Source organism: Zonotrichia albicollis, chromosome Z (genome assembly GCF_047830755.1).
Source record: "Zonotrichia albicollis isolate bZonAlb1 chromosome Z, bZonAlb1.hap1, whole genome shotgun sequence".
In the NCBI taxonomy this organism is placed as follows: domain Eukaryota; kingdom Metazoa; phylum Chordata; class Aves; order Passeriformes; family Passerellidae; genus Zonotrichia; species Zonotrichia albicollis.
Window position 1 is genome coordinate 41,466,835 of NC_133860.1, and position 12,567 is coordinate 41,479,401.

General features: G+C 36.8%; 1 protein-coding gene across 5 annotated transcripts in view; it reads left to right on the forward strand.

Moving 5' to 3' along the window:
• AP3B1 (adaptor related protein complex 3 subunit beta 1) overlaps positions 1 to 12,567 on the forward strand; it is a 153,891-nt gene that overhangs the window by 362 nt on the left and 140,962 nt on the right. For 2 of the 5 annotated variants that reach the window (XR_012577999.1, XM_074532248.1), the window contains exon 1: positions 9,887 to 10,159. The exons of 2 other annotated variants lie outside the window; for them this stretch is intronic. Coding sequence is in view for 2 of the 3 variants with exons in the window: in XM_074532248.1 (XP_074388349.1) it covers positions 9,987 to 10,159 (173 nt within the window). In the remaining variant the exon portion in view is untranslated. Of the gene's footprint in view, positions 1 to 9,886; positions 10,160 to 12,567 lie in introns of those variants that run through there. One more of the 5 variants, XM_014267992.3, reaches the window with a different exon arrangement.

The following is a 12,567-nucleotide window of genomic DNA, read 5'->3' on the forward strand; positions in this document are numbered from 1 at the left end:
AGACTCCGCGGAAAAGTTCGCTTGCTTGCGTTTAAAGTGTGCATAGATAGTGGGTTATCTGTAAAGTGTTTCTTTTGGTTTGTTCGAAAAACTGCTTATCGATTCTCCTCTGTTTCGGCAGCTAACCGCTGTGGAATTGTCCTAATTTTGCCTTCAAATGTGTATATGTAAAAAAAGTGTTTGTAAAAAGGAGTGTTTGTGATAGTTATGGCTGGAAATGTGGTGGATCAGTGCGAGGTGGCCAGCTCGAAGTGGGTGTTAACAGTGTTAACAGTCTCTTGGTCAGAAGTCAAAATGAGGAAATGGAGAAGGTAAAAAAAACCCAACCAAGTGCACTGGTACAGAAAGCTTTCAGCTCCTTAAAGTAAAAGTGGATTGGAGAGGAAGAATGTCCAAATGAAAGGATCAAAAGGTTTGCTAAGCTGGAATTGTATTCTACAACAAATTGGAAATCTATTCCAAGAGCAACCAATAAAAAGCACCATAAACTTAAGGTCTCATGTACATTAGAAAATCAATTGCTACGTCTTCAGTTTGATTGTTCTGCACAAAGAGAACATCTATGCTCTGGAAACCTCGACTGATGTGTTTATTTGTGAGCCACAGCAGAGTAAATCACGAAAACATGAACCTGCAGACACTCTTAATGCTTAGCTCTATAAGACAGTAGCTGATGGGCCTCCTCAGTTTGCCAGATGAGTCTCATTTCTTTTTCCCTTTCTATTTTGCTAAATACTTCACTTTTTTATTCCAGTTCAAATTTTCTCTGCTCTAGTATAAATGTGCTTCTGCGGATCTGTGTGTTTTAGCTGATTTACATTGTTTGCACCCTTCTTTCCTTATCCCCTTCTGTAGAAACAACTTGGCACTTTATTTCCAAACTATTATTTTGCTACTTTCTTTTTACCACGGGGTGGAGGGTATCCTGTTCATTGAACATGGCCATAATTTTCTAAATAACTCATAAACATTGAACTGTTTTGCAGATAGAGTATAGTTCTCTGTTTTATTAAATGCAGAAGCTGAAGTGAGTGATTCTACCCGAGGCTCCCCAGTGATCATAGGGAAATACAGCTCTGTGTGGTCCTGAGATGTTTTCTACATGTGTATGGAAAAACCAGCAGCTTGTGCTATGTGAGCGTGCCAGATTAATTAATTGCTCCTCTAGACTTGCTCTTACCCTTACAGGAATGTAATTCTCTAAAGGAATGACTTGAGAGAAAAACAGACATTGCTGTCTGTGGTGTTTTGTAGCTGACAAGCAAATTCTTGCTGAAATAGGGTGTTATCCACAATTCACTTAACGCAGTTCACTTCAGCTTAACACTTGCGAGGTTAAGCTCTGAGTAGTTGAGGATTGGGTAGTTGACGAGCAGATGCTGTACAGGGAGGGTGATTTGTGTAGTGTGAAAAACCTACTGGACTGCAAGTGAGGGTTATTGTTAGAAAAGCAGGCTGAGTGGCACTCTAGTTGGAAAACGCAGTATTCATCAAGCATATACATTGTATTTCTAATAGTTCATTCTAGTAATAGTGCGAAACCTGCTCATCACAAGACAATACAAGAGAATACAGGGAAGTGCAAGATGTGTCTTTGCATCTTTTGCATGAATGTGTGGGTTTAGGGTTAAATGAAAATTACTGTTAGAGTTTTTTAAAGGTTGTTTGCTCATCTCTCTAGATTGTCTCTCATTATTGCTGAGGTACTCATGTCTGATATTATTGTGTTTTTTCAGTGCTTGGCAAACGTTTTTGTTGCTGAGGAAGTGGAATTCATCCTTGGGTCTACTGATGATACAAGAAATACTCCCTGTCAGCAGAGGGATACATATATAGTTATGGCCCAGAACATTAGTGCAGTGATGTTAGACCAGAGCCCTGTGCTTGCCTGTTGCCAGTCAATCAGAATAATATAATGTAGTTGATGTATAAGTATCAAGATAGTATTGTAAGCACTTCATTGAAAAAGTTCCAGTCTTTTATCTTCGTTTTCCCCTGTTTGTCATGAAGAAGTAGGCCAAAATGGTTAAGAAAATAATGAAGTTGTTAGGATAAGTTGTTTTTGATCCTGATCCTTAGGAGCTCACACAGAGGCACAAATCAGTATTGGTACACTTAAATCTGAAATCCGCAGTTGGTCTAATATAAAATTTGTCCTGGTTTTTTACTCACATTTCAGTAGGACTACTCTGCTGAAGTTCATATCATCTAAAACATCATCTGAATATCCCTTGGTGTAAAAGTCTATGTGTCATTCTCCTGCTAAAGCTGTGTTTTTTACCTTTAGCATTCAATGATCTGTCCACTAACTTTCAATTAAAAATGTAATTTCAAATCAATTACTGAATATAGTATTTTTGGTACATGCTTGTGTTGTAGCTTGGTTCAAACGTGTGCCATTGGTATTGAAGATATCTTAGTTGATCAAAATTTCTGACCTGGTGACATCTTTATCCTGACAAAATTCGAAGTTTTACTCTTAGAAGATTATTAAAAATAACTGTTTATTTCATGATCTTTTATCTTAATATAAGCAAGGTGCATTATGTTGCATGCACCATGTGCAAGCATTGTTTCTCATTGCATAATACACTGTATGTGTCCACTGCAGTGAAAGAAAATAGAAAACATAAAAATAAAATTTTGGTCTGCTTCTGTGAGATGACTGCATGTTCAGGACAAAAGAGAGACGGTAAGGAGGAGGGTTTTCTAATCTCTCTGTAGTGTTACAACATGTATATCAGGAACTGATTTCTTACTGTTGCTTACTAAACTAAAACTGTTCTTGAATAAGAGATTTCATAACAAATGTATTACAGTGGTGCTACCTTTTCCTTGTGTATTTAATCCTGACTAAAGAGGCAAATAGAACTTGTGGTTTTGGTATGTAGTGCTGTTAAAGCCTTTTGGTTAGTTAGATGAATGAAGTAGATCTGGTGTTCGGAGAATGGAATTTTTTGTGTTCATTCTGTTAAGCATCTCAATAACTAAATAATTGAAAGATCTTACATACCTGAGATGAGTCAATCTCAACATTCTTGTGTGAAAAGGGCCCTGTTGCATGACTGGAGATGCCTTTTGCTCTCTTTCCTCTCTTCCTCTTTCACACTTGTCACATGAAATGACATGTATGGTATTCCTTTATAAAAAAAAAGTGTATTTATGTTTTAAGAATGTATTTGTGTGTCCAAATTGGCAGTTTGACACTTGTCTGTGAACTGAAATATTCTAGATATTCCCATGTCTCACATGTTTCAAAAAGTAGAGAAAGGGTCAGATTCTGGTCCCCAGAGTAATGGAAACAGTCTCCAGAGAAGTCTCTGTCCATAACAGAAATTTTCAGCAGAAAATTTGTAAGAGCTGATAGGTTATGTGAATCTTCGTACAATCTGAATCCAGCATATGGGCCTCAAGCTATTTCTCCTGGTTCTAGATTGATGGACTCCATGCAGTAAACACTGCCTAGCTGGAATCTCAAAATCTCCTGTTTAGTCTAAAGAAATATTATGTGATTCACATCATCTAAGTTAATAGAATATTTTTATAGTTACATTGTGCTTTATTACATTATTATTGCTCTGAGTGGAGGAATGAAAATTCTAACCACCTTCCAACATGTAAGAGTAGTACCTGGAGAGGTACTTAGAAACACAGAATCCCTGTTAATTGCATATATTTGGGTACAGCTATAACTGCCTACATCTAATTGCAGGTGGACAGAGGATTTTCATCTATATTAATTGCATTTTAAACAAAACTTACCACATGTAAAATTAGAATATAATAATATTTGGTACTTGGAAGTGGTACAATTTCAGCAATAAAACTAGTTGTTGCTTTAGCTGATAAAATGTAACAACTTAAGAGGTGAACCATAGGAGTAACATCCGTAGATGTCAATTGCTAGGTGCAGTATTGAAGCAGATGGCAAAATTTATAGCACATATTTTCAACTTTACTGATTTGCATCTTTAAACTATCTCTGCCAAGCAAAATACGTTTGTAATTTATTAGATTTTTTTTGTTGCAGGTCTGGCTTACATGTTTTGTTGAGCCATTCGTCAGAAAACTCAGCAGTCCTGCAAACTCATTTTTCTTTGCAGAGATTTGCAAGCCTGTTTTGCAGAGAGCTGAAGGTGGTGATTTCATTAAGATACTCATTCCCCAATTCTCTGTGCAGAAGACTTTTCCAAACCCATTGGAGCTAAAAACTTGCTTTCAACAGCTGCCAGTGGTGTTCTTGGAGTCTTAAATTGATCTAGTTTTGTCTTGGCATATTCTGTTCAACCAGTCATGGAGAGATTGTACATAGATTGCTGTTTTGTGAAATTCTTGGAGGAGACTCCAGCTCTAATATTCAAACTTGATGCATGCACTAGCTCACTGGCACAACTACTTTCTTTCTCCATCTGTTAAAATGGCCCTGTGCCCACCAATATGGTTGTATGCCAGTTTTGGTAGGATGTATAACCCAGCAAAGATGAGTGGTTTGGATGAACTGGTAAGTCTACAAGATAAAATCTGAACCCTCTAGTCAGTACAAGAATAGGAGCTAAATGCAGTGTACAAATGTGGGCATGCTATTGCAGAACATTTCTCCAACTGAAATCTGTCAAATCTGATGGGAAGTGCCACACAGTGAATATGTTCTTATTGCCATGCACTTGGCACATGAGGATGCAAGCAATGAATTGTTGATTTGCTGTGGCTCTCTGTAATGCAGTCACTATATTTTTGTGTCTTTTTTATTTGCTCCGAAAGGCAAGTTTTACAATTTTAAGGTCTTCACTGTGGTTTCTGCATATTTAATGCTTTGTCATTTATTTGTGTTAGACGTTTGCTTTGATCTGCATCCTGAATGGTATTAAATAGACATATCTACAGGTCTTACAAGGCTGAAATTCCACAGTTTTAGTTCTGCTTTTTTTGAAGGCTGTTCTTGTTTGTGCCCACCCTGTTATAGTTTTGGTACTTGGAGGAAGCTAGAATGGTTTTCACGTTCTGCCAGAAGATGAGCAGCCTTGTAATGCTGTTAAACAGTGTTTCCGAAACCTGGACATATACGTAAATATACTAGCACTGAGTAGGTTCTGGCAGCACCACCTCTGTGGTGGTATCTTTCAAAGCCTTTTCTCGATATTTTTGGGAAAGCTGGAAACACTAGGAGTTGGACTCAATGATCCTTGTGGGTCCCTTCCAGCTGAGATTATTCTGTGATACTGTTTCTCACTTATAATCTCTTCACAACTATCAAAGGCTGCAAAGAGATCTATAAATGTCTGCAAATTCTGAGCACTAGCCTCAAGAAAGGCTCTAAGTTGACTCAGCCTTTTAAGTGGCAGCACCACTTCTGATTACATTCTTTCAGCCTTCAGAAAACTGTCTTCCACTGAGGAAGATTTCTCTCTGGCAGAAGTTTTCCTGCCATATTGGTGGTGTGAGTACTATCAGAAATGGTTATATGCAGTGCAGTTGCAAGACTGAATCTTTTCATCCTTTCAGACAACATTTCTTGTTGCTAGGTGAAAGCATCTTTAACTATTGTACTGACAGCAGATAATGTTAGCTCAAATCACAGTCCGACCCAGAAGGGATTTCAAACTGCTTTGTTATACTAGCTGCAATCTGGTTAGAGCTTTTGAAATATAGATGGTTTACATATCTGCATTGATGATGGTGGTAGCAGCAACTTAACAGGTGTTGATGCACTGAGTTGCTCAAGTGTTGCTCAGGTTGTATCCATTCACAACAGAGAACTGGGAGATGCTTTATTTAATTTTTAATTTTACACTTTCCTGTTTCCTCAATGGGACAGAAAGAGTGTAACTAAACATCCAGATTGCAAGTGCTTTGAGAAATTAGTGGCAAAGTTAACAATTAAACTAGTTAAATTATGCTTCTGATCAGACTATAACTGGTTTTGTTCTCTGTGGCTCTCACCCTTACAGGATACTACAATCATCCTGGTTTCCCTCACATCTCTAGTCTATCCTTTAAAACTATTTAGTTTGCTTTTTGCATAATGTGCTTCTTTTTCAGATTGAAAAATCAGGGGTGGCTGAAAAAGAAGTAAATTCTTACCTCTATTTCTCTTTAAACCATAGAACAGCTACATCATAGCCATATGATTCAAGGCTTTCTTGAAGTAGTAGTTGAATTCTGTGTTGTGAATTAGAAGTAAATATAATGCTATAATGGAAAAGAATGGTAGTACTGAACAGCACCACAAGATGTCGTTCAAACAGTTTATGGCATAGACCAAAACACAGTGAAACTCAGATTTCTGACTTTCCTGCTAAAAGAAAACCCTAAATCAACAAAATTAACTCAAATTGCAACATGTATTTGCTACCAGTTAAGCTTCTGTGTTTTATGGGTCTGAAATTAATTTGCAGTTTCTCTTTAAATGTTAAATTCAAACTTGTTTGCAGTTCACACAATAGTATGACCTAGAATAAACCAATTTATTTTAAGCAATTTGCAGTACAGTAAAATGTCAAGAAAAAAATTAATTTTTTCACGAAATGTGGGATGTTCCCTAGGATTTCATTGCTGCTTAGGTGCCAAGAGTAAAGGTTACACTGCTCTGTAAATGTGTATTTTCTGCTTCAAACTTGGTAACATCCACAGTATTTTGAATTTCATATTGAAGGCCAAAAAAAAAATTATTTTGCTCTGGCTAAAAGTATGTCCTGCCAACTGAAGTCTCTTGAATGCAAGAACAGTGCAATTGGTACTATGTAACTGAAATTATACAGTGGGTGGAAAACTTGAAACAAGAAATGCATTGTTAAAACTCAATGCAATGAGACTTCTGTAGCTTCTGTTCTATAAGAGCTTTATTCCATAATACCAAAACTGGTGAAGCTTGCTTCCTCCCCAGTAGTGGATTTGTTTACCACTTCCTAAATCTTTCCTTACAGTGCTATAGTGCTATATTTATATGTGAAGATCTTCTGTCTCACCAGGGTTTGTTTGTTTAGAATTCACTCTCCTTTCCTTGAGGGGATTACAGCTGTTCCCGAGGTTATTGTTGCATTGCTAGTTGGGCTTCAGTTGCAGTTTTGATACTCATGAATCTTCTGCTTAATTACTATGAAGGCTCATGACTAGTGGGTGACTTTTGTCAGTAACTGGCATGTCAGAACTGTAGCAAAACTTGAAAATCTGTGGATTTAATCTTACAGTGTTGCTAAAACCGATAGAAAATAAATGTGTATTTTACCAGAGTGGACCAAGTGTTTGCTTAGTAATAGTTAGGAACATGGCAATGCAGTGACAAATGCCACAGATTCTGGATTAATATTTTAGTATAACTGCAAGTTTGTCATAGTTCCTGTGGGAAGGCAAAGTAACTGAGACAGAGGCCCAGATTTATTGCTGACATAGCTGTTTAAACCTCAGTGATTTACAGTTATGTCTACCTTTATTTTTCTGTAGAAGTGGGTAATACTGTGCATTGGAATCTGTAATCTTAGGCTTAATCTCAGCAAGATGCCAGTTTAAGTGACCAAGTGTCTACTGACATTAGTATGGCATATTCAGAATTTTTCTTTTGGATGCTTCTTTGCCATAATCAACATGCAGAGTAAGGTGATCAAAGTGTTTTGTGGCATAGGATGCCAGGCTTTTAAAGCATAATCTTGCGACTGTCAAGATCTAAGGTTGTTTTTTGTCTTTTTTTTTTTGTTCCTTACACTCCATATACTTACCACACCACTACACCCACCATACTCTTTTATTTTGGGGCAATTGTAAAGATGTGGCTTATTCCTTTTTTAATGGCAGAAGAATAGAGGCCACAAGAAAGAGCATGAGAACTAGAAAAGATTAGCTGGTGGTTTTTGTTTCTTTCTGGTAGAAACACCTAGAAGTTTAGTCCAAACTGGTAGGTCTGTCACTGGTCCTACCATACTCATACCCTTATTGTATCTATAAATGGTACAAAGGTATAAGGAAAGCAGTATTTTCATGTAGAAAGAAAAAATAGTGTATATCTTAAATGCTACAAGTAAAAAATATAAAAACATAGAAGAAAGTTAGAAACCAACTACTTCTGCTTAACATTCAACCAATGTTTCAAGGAGAGCATATTTTGGATGTGTTTTGTTATGTCCGTCATGTTGTGTCATTGCAAATCTGTCATGTGTGATTCCTGCTGTGAAAGTTAGGTGATGAGTTTGCATTTCTAATTTATACTACTTTAGCTTTCAAATTGTAATACTTAGGAATGCAAGCCTGTGGTGCTAAAGATTACAAAGGCAGCTGGGAACTGATTTTTTAATACATTAATAATTGACTTGTTGCCTTTTATGGTAGATGTTATACAAGTACTAAAGATCATATTTCATAGCACATACTTAATATTTCATATGAGTATAATATTTCTAATTGTTGTCTATAACAGTGCTTTCAGCTTGCAACTTTTGAGAACTGTAGGCCTAAATTGAAGTAGATGTTAAGACACTAGATTTTGCTTGGGAATTCAATGAAGTCTCATAGGGTTCTTAGAATACATCATTAGGCAGGTAGGTGGGAATCTTCCTGTTTTTCTAGGGTTTGTCTTTTAATCACTCTTGGAGAGTGATTTTAACTCTTCCTACTGCTAGGGAAAATGGCTGAGACTACATATCGATACTCTGCCAAAAGTTTGGTCTTTTTTCATCTGCTGTTGTTGGGATCATTACTTTTGTGCTTCATATAGTTCCACATTGTCGGGTTAACTCGGCTGTTTGAGGGGCCTGGAAAGGCCCGAGGTGGCCTTGGGGCAGCCCGCGTATCGAAGGACGAGAAGAGGCTTCAGTTCTTCTTTCGGTTTTTATGTTTATTAATTGTTTATCTAAAAGATTTTCTTTCAGCCGAACAGAGATCTGCTCAGCAGTCAGCCATGAGCACACTGTCTGCCCTCCGGGGCAGCCACCTATCTTTATACCCATTGTTACGTGTACAATATTTATCATTTTTCCCTAATACCATTTATTCTTATTACTCGGTGCACTCTCAGTAATAACCAATCCAAAGGTGCCACCATCACCAAAGAAGATGGAGGAGAAGAAGAAGAAGAAGAAGGACAGGACACACCCCAATTCCTCCATCTTACTTCTCTAAACCCCCCTGTACATAAATCCTAAACCCTGTGTCTCACTCTCTAATTAACTAATCCCTTCACCATTCACCCCGGTGAAGCCCTCATCCTTGTCGTCTCCTGTGTAGGGTCAAAGTGCAGCCACCAGACACTTCTGGCAACATCCCAGGACTCCCGAGAGTCTCGGTGGCTCAGCACCTCAGGACTGAGATCCTGAGATCCGACACCACATAATTTGTCAACTATCAGATTAGGTTTATTTAAACCTGGTGTTGCTCCTGAAGTAATCAAGTTTATATTTCAATCATCTATGATGTGTACCTAGCTCTGTAAGGGTAAAGTCTCTCAAAGTTTTCACAGGTAGAGGCAAAGGTATTGATGCAGCTGAGGGTTGCTTGCATTTTCCTAAGCCCCTGGCAAGTGGAAGTAAGTGATAAAGAAATTATTTGTCTAGGATTGTGTATTGAGGAAGTGTCACCTCAGCATAACTAATGAGTATAGAAACATGAACCCTAGTGTGACTGCAAAGCATACATTTATGTTTACATTTATTTCTATTTAGAGGATTTTTATTAAAAGATTGAAATTTCCTTAAACTTCTTAATGATCAAAACATGAAAATACTTTTGTACTGTACAGTAAATTATATTATGAAGTACTGAAATGCATTTGATTTCCCCATTGTTCATTGAGGCTCTGATAAGAGTTGTTTTTGGAGGGAAATGACCTTTGAAATTTGCATATGGTATTTGTTTCTGGAAGTTAAAACAGCAAGGGAGTGCATATCCTGTTACTTTGTGAGATTTTCTTTTTTTTAGAGTAGACCTCACTCTTGGCAGGCAACCTTGGTTGAGTTCAGTGATTTTTTTTATTGGTATTTTTACATACTTCACTTTAAAGAATGGAACAAAACTCCACAATGCTGGACAAAATAATTGAAGTGTCTTGCACTATTAAGTCTGCTCTTAAAGGGAGAAACTTTGATGTTACACTGAAACCATATCTAACTGTAGAAGAAAAAAGGCTTGCTGCTGCTGGTGATCAAGGTGGATGTATGGAGCAATATTTTACTCTGTAAGTATCTAATATTTGCTAATCCTGGATTATTATTTGCTAGAAAAAATATTTAAAAACCCAAACAAACCATCTATTCAAGTAACAATTGATTTCCAAATTGATTCATCAAGAACTGTTGTTTAATTTCTAATTTTTTTTCTTTATATTTTCCCCTGCTGCTTTTCTCATATGGAAATAAAGCTGGTTAAAAACAGATCTTCATATATAAATTTCTTTGGTTTATATCTTCCCAGCTAACAGTTCAAAATGTTTTAATTTGAAGTGTATGATAGAATGTTTTCTATAAGCATTTAGAAGTAGAGCTCATCAATAAACATTCTTCTGTCTTCACATCTTAAATTCACCTTTTTCTTGTTTGTTACATTCTGGGAGACAGTCTTCAGCATGTACTTGGATCTTGTTGTGTGTAACTTCCTCCATTTTTGCTACTTCATCCTCAAACTCAAATTATTATTTCTACATTTTCCGCTTTGTTGACATATTCTTCTTTGTTTGTTTGTTTGTTGATTAGTATTCTACTTTCTATTGGTTAATGAATTTCTCACTTCTCATGATAACCGGTTCACATGCTCAGCCTTTCTCGTATTCTGGGTCAGTGATTTTTTAAATCAGTGGGCTGTGATCATAGTCTCTCCCTGCCAGAATTGCCTTTTGTCCAGTTGGAGCTGATTCCACACTATTGCTGAGTTGTCTTTATTAGTTTACTCTTTGTCTTGGTGGTCCTGCAGAATGTTGTTGTGGCCCATCAAATTTGCATTCTTGGTGTGCCCTCAGGGATGTGTCCTTCTTCCCAAGCTTTGCTGGCCTCTGCTGGGGTCTGAGATCATTGAAACATATCAAGCCCTAAATGTTAACAAGGCAATTCTACAGTCTAGTAATTAGTCTTTCTAACACAAAGACCTCACTGTGAACTTGCTTGTTACCTGCTATCCATTTCATAGATTGAATCTCATTTATTGTTGATTAGGCTTGAAAGTATACAAAGATGAAACACCAAAGAACATCCTTTCTTAAGAAAATTTTTACAAATTTCACATTTTGCAACAACTGTAGGAAACTGGAACCAGGAGCATAGGACTAAAAACAACTTTTTGAATCAAGTCCTGTCTTTTTGCTGTGTAACTTTTCTTACCATGTTGTACAGATTCCTGCACAGGGAAGAATTATGACTTAAGCAGAAGGAATTAGAGGTTTCTGAGTTTCTGTGTCCAGCTAGAGCAAAGTGTCAGGCAAAGTACTACAAGCTGATCAAAAAAACCTGAGGCTTACTTGGTATCCTATGAGGAATAGCTGAGTAGGAATGGTCAGCAAAATCAACTGTTCCTGTGGCCAAGAGTGATGGGAATAAAGAGAGCTGCCAAAAATTAAATCACAGCTACTCTTCCTAAAATGTAGGAAATGGAACTATACAGATGGATTAAAAGGTAAAAAGCCAAAATTATTAATGATATTTTATGTATAGCCTCAAACCAACAAATACTTTATTTCTGATATAAAAAATAAGGATATGGATCTGAGGGGAAAATATAGAGTGACTAAAAGAAGTGTGGTGATGTAGAGGTGAATACAAGCATCTTCGAGTCAAACCAAAAACTGTAGAGTTTAATCTAGAGAAAGGTGTGACTTTATCCTGGAACGGGAATGTGGATAATAGGAAAACACATATGGCATCACAGCATTAGTTATTTTTAACAGATCTATTAACCTTGAGTGGTGTTACAAGAAGGTACCTTGTATGCTACAACTTGCCTTTGAGGAAGGTGTCCAGCTATAGACTTACTAAGTTGATGGGAGCAGTATGCAAAACTGCAGGACAAAATTGAATGGGACATACATTTTAAATTACCAAATACACAATCAAACAAATGTAACAAATAGAAGACTGACCTTATAGATCTTTGAACATGTCCATGAGTAGCTAAAGATGGTAAAAACCTTTGAGTGTGATGCAGAGAAAATAGAGAGTTACCAGTGATATTTGTGAAGTGGTACTAAAGCAGGCAAGGAAATTGAATGTTTCCTCTTTTTTTCCTTTTTTTTTTTTAAGAGAATCATTTAATATTAGGCTGTCAAGTGAAGCCAACATTGACAGTATAGGGAATCTGTAATAGATTGCTCCAATTATTTCATGAAACACTTAGATTTGAAAAAGGAGTTAGACTTAAATTGTAAGTTGCATGTAGTTATCCTAAATTTTAGGATACCTTAGCTTAGTAGGAAATGTGTTGATTGTTTTGTTGTTGGTTTTTTTTTTTTTCATCTGGTTGCAGTTCTTTCATGGATGTGTACTGGAATGTGGGCAATGTGGATTTCTTGTGGTGAGGCACAAAGCAGATGCAGTACTGGTTCTGAAAGTATGAGGAAATTTCCTTTAGAGTGATTTTGTCCCTTGCAAGTAGGAAAAT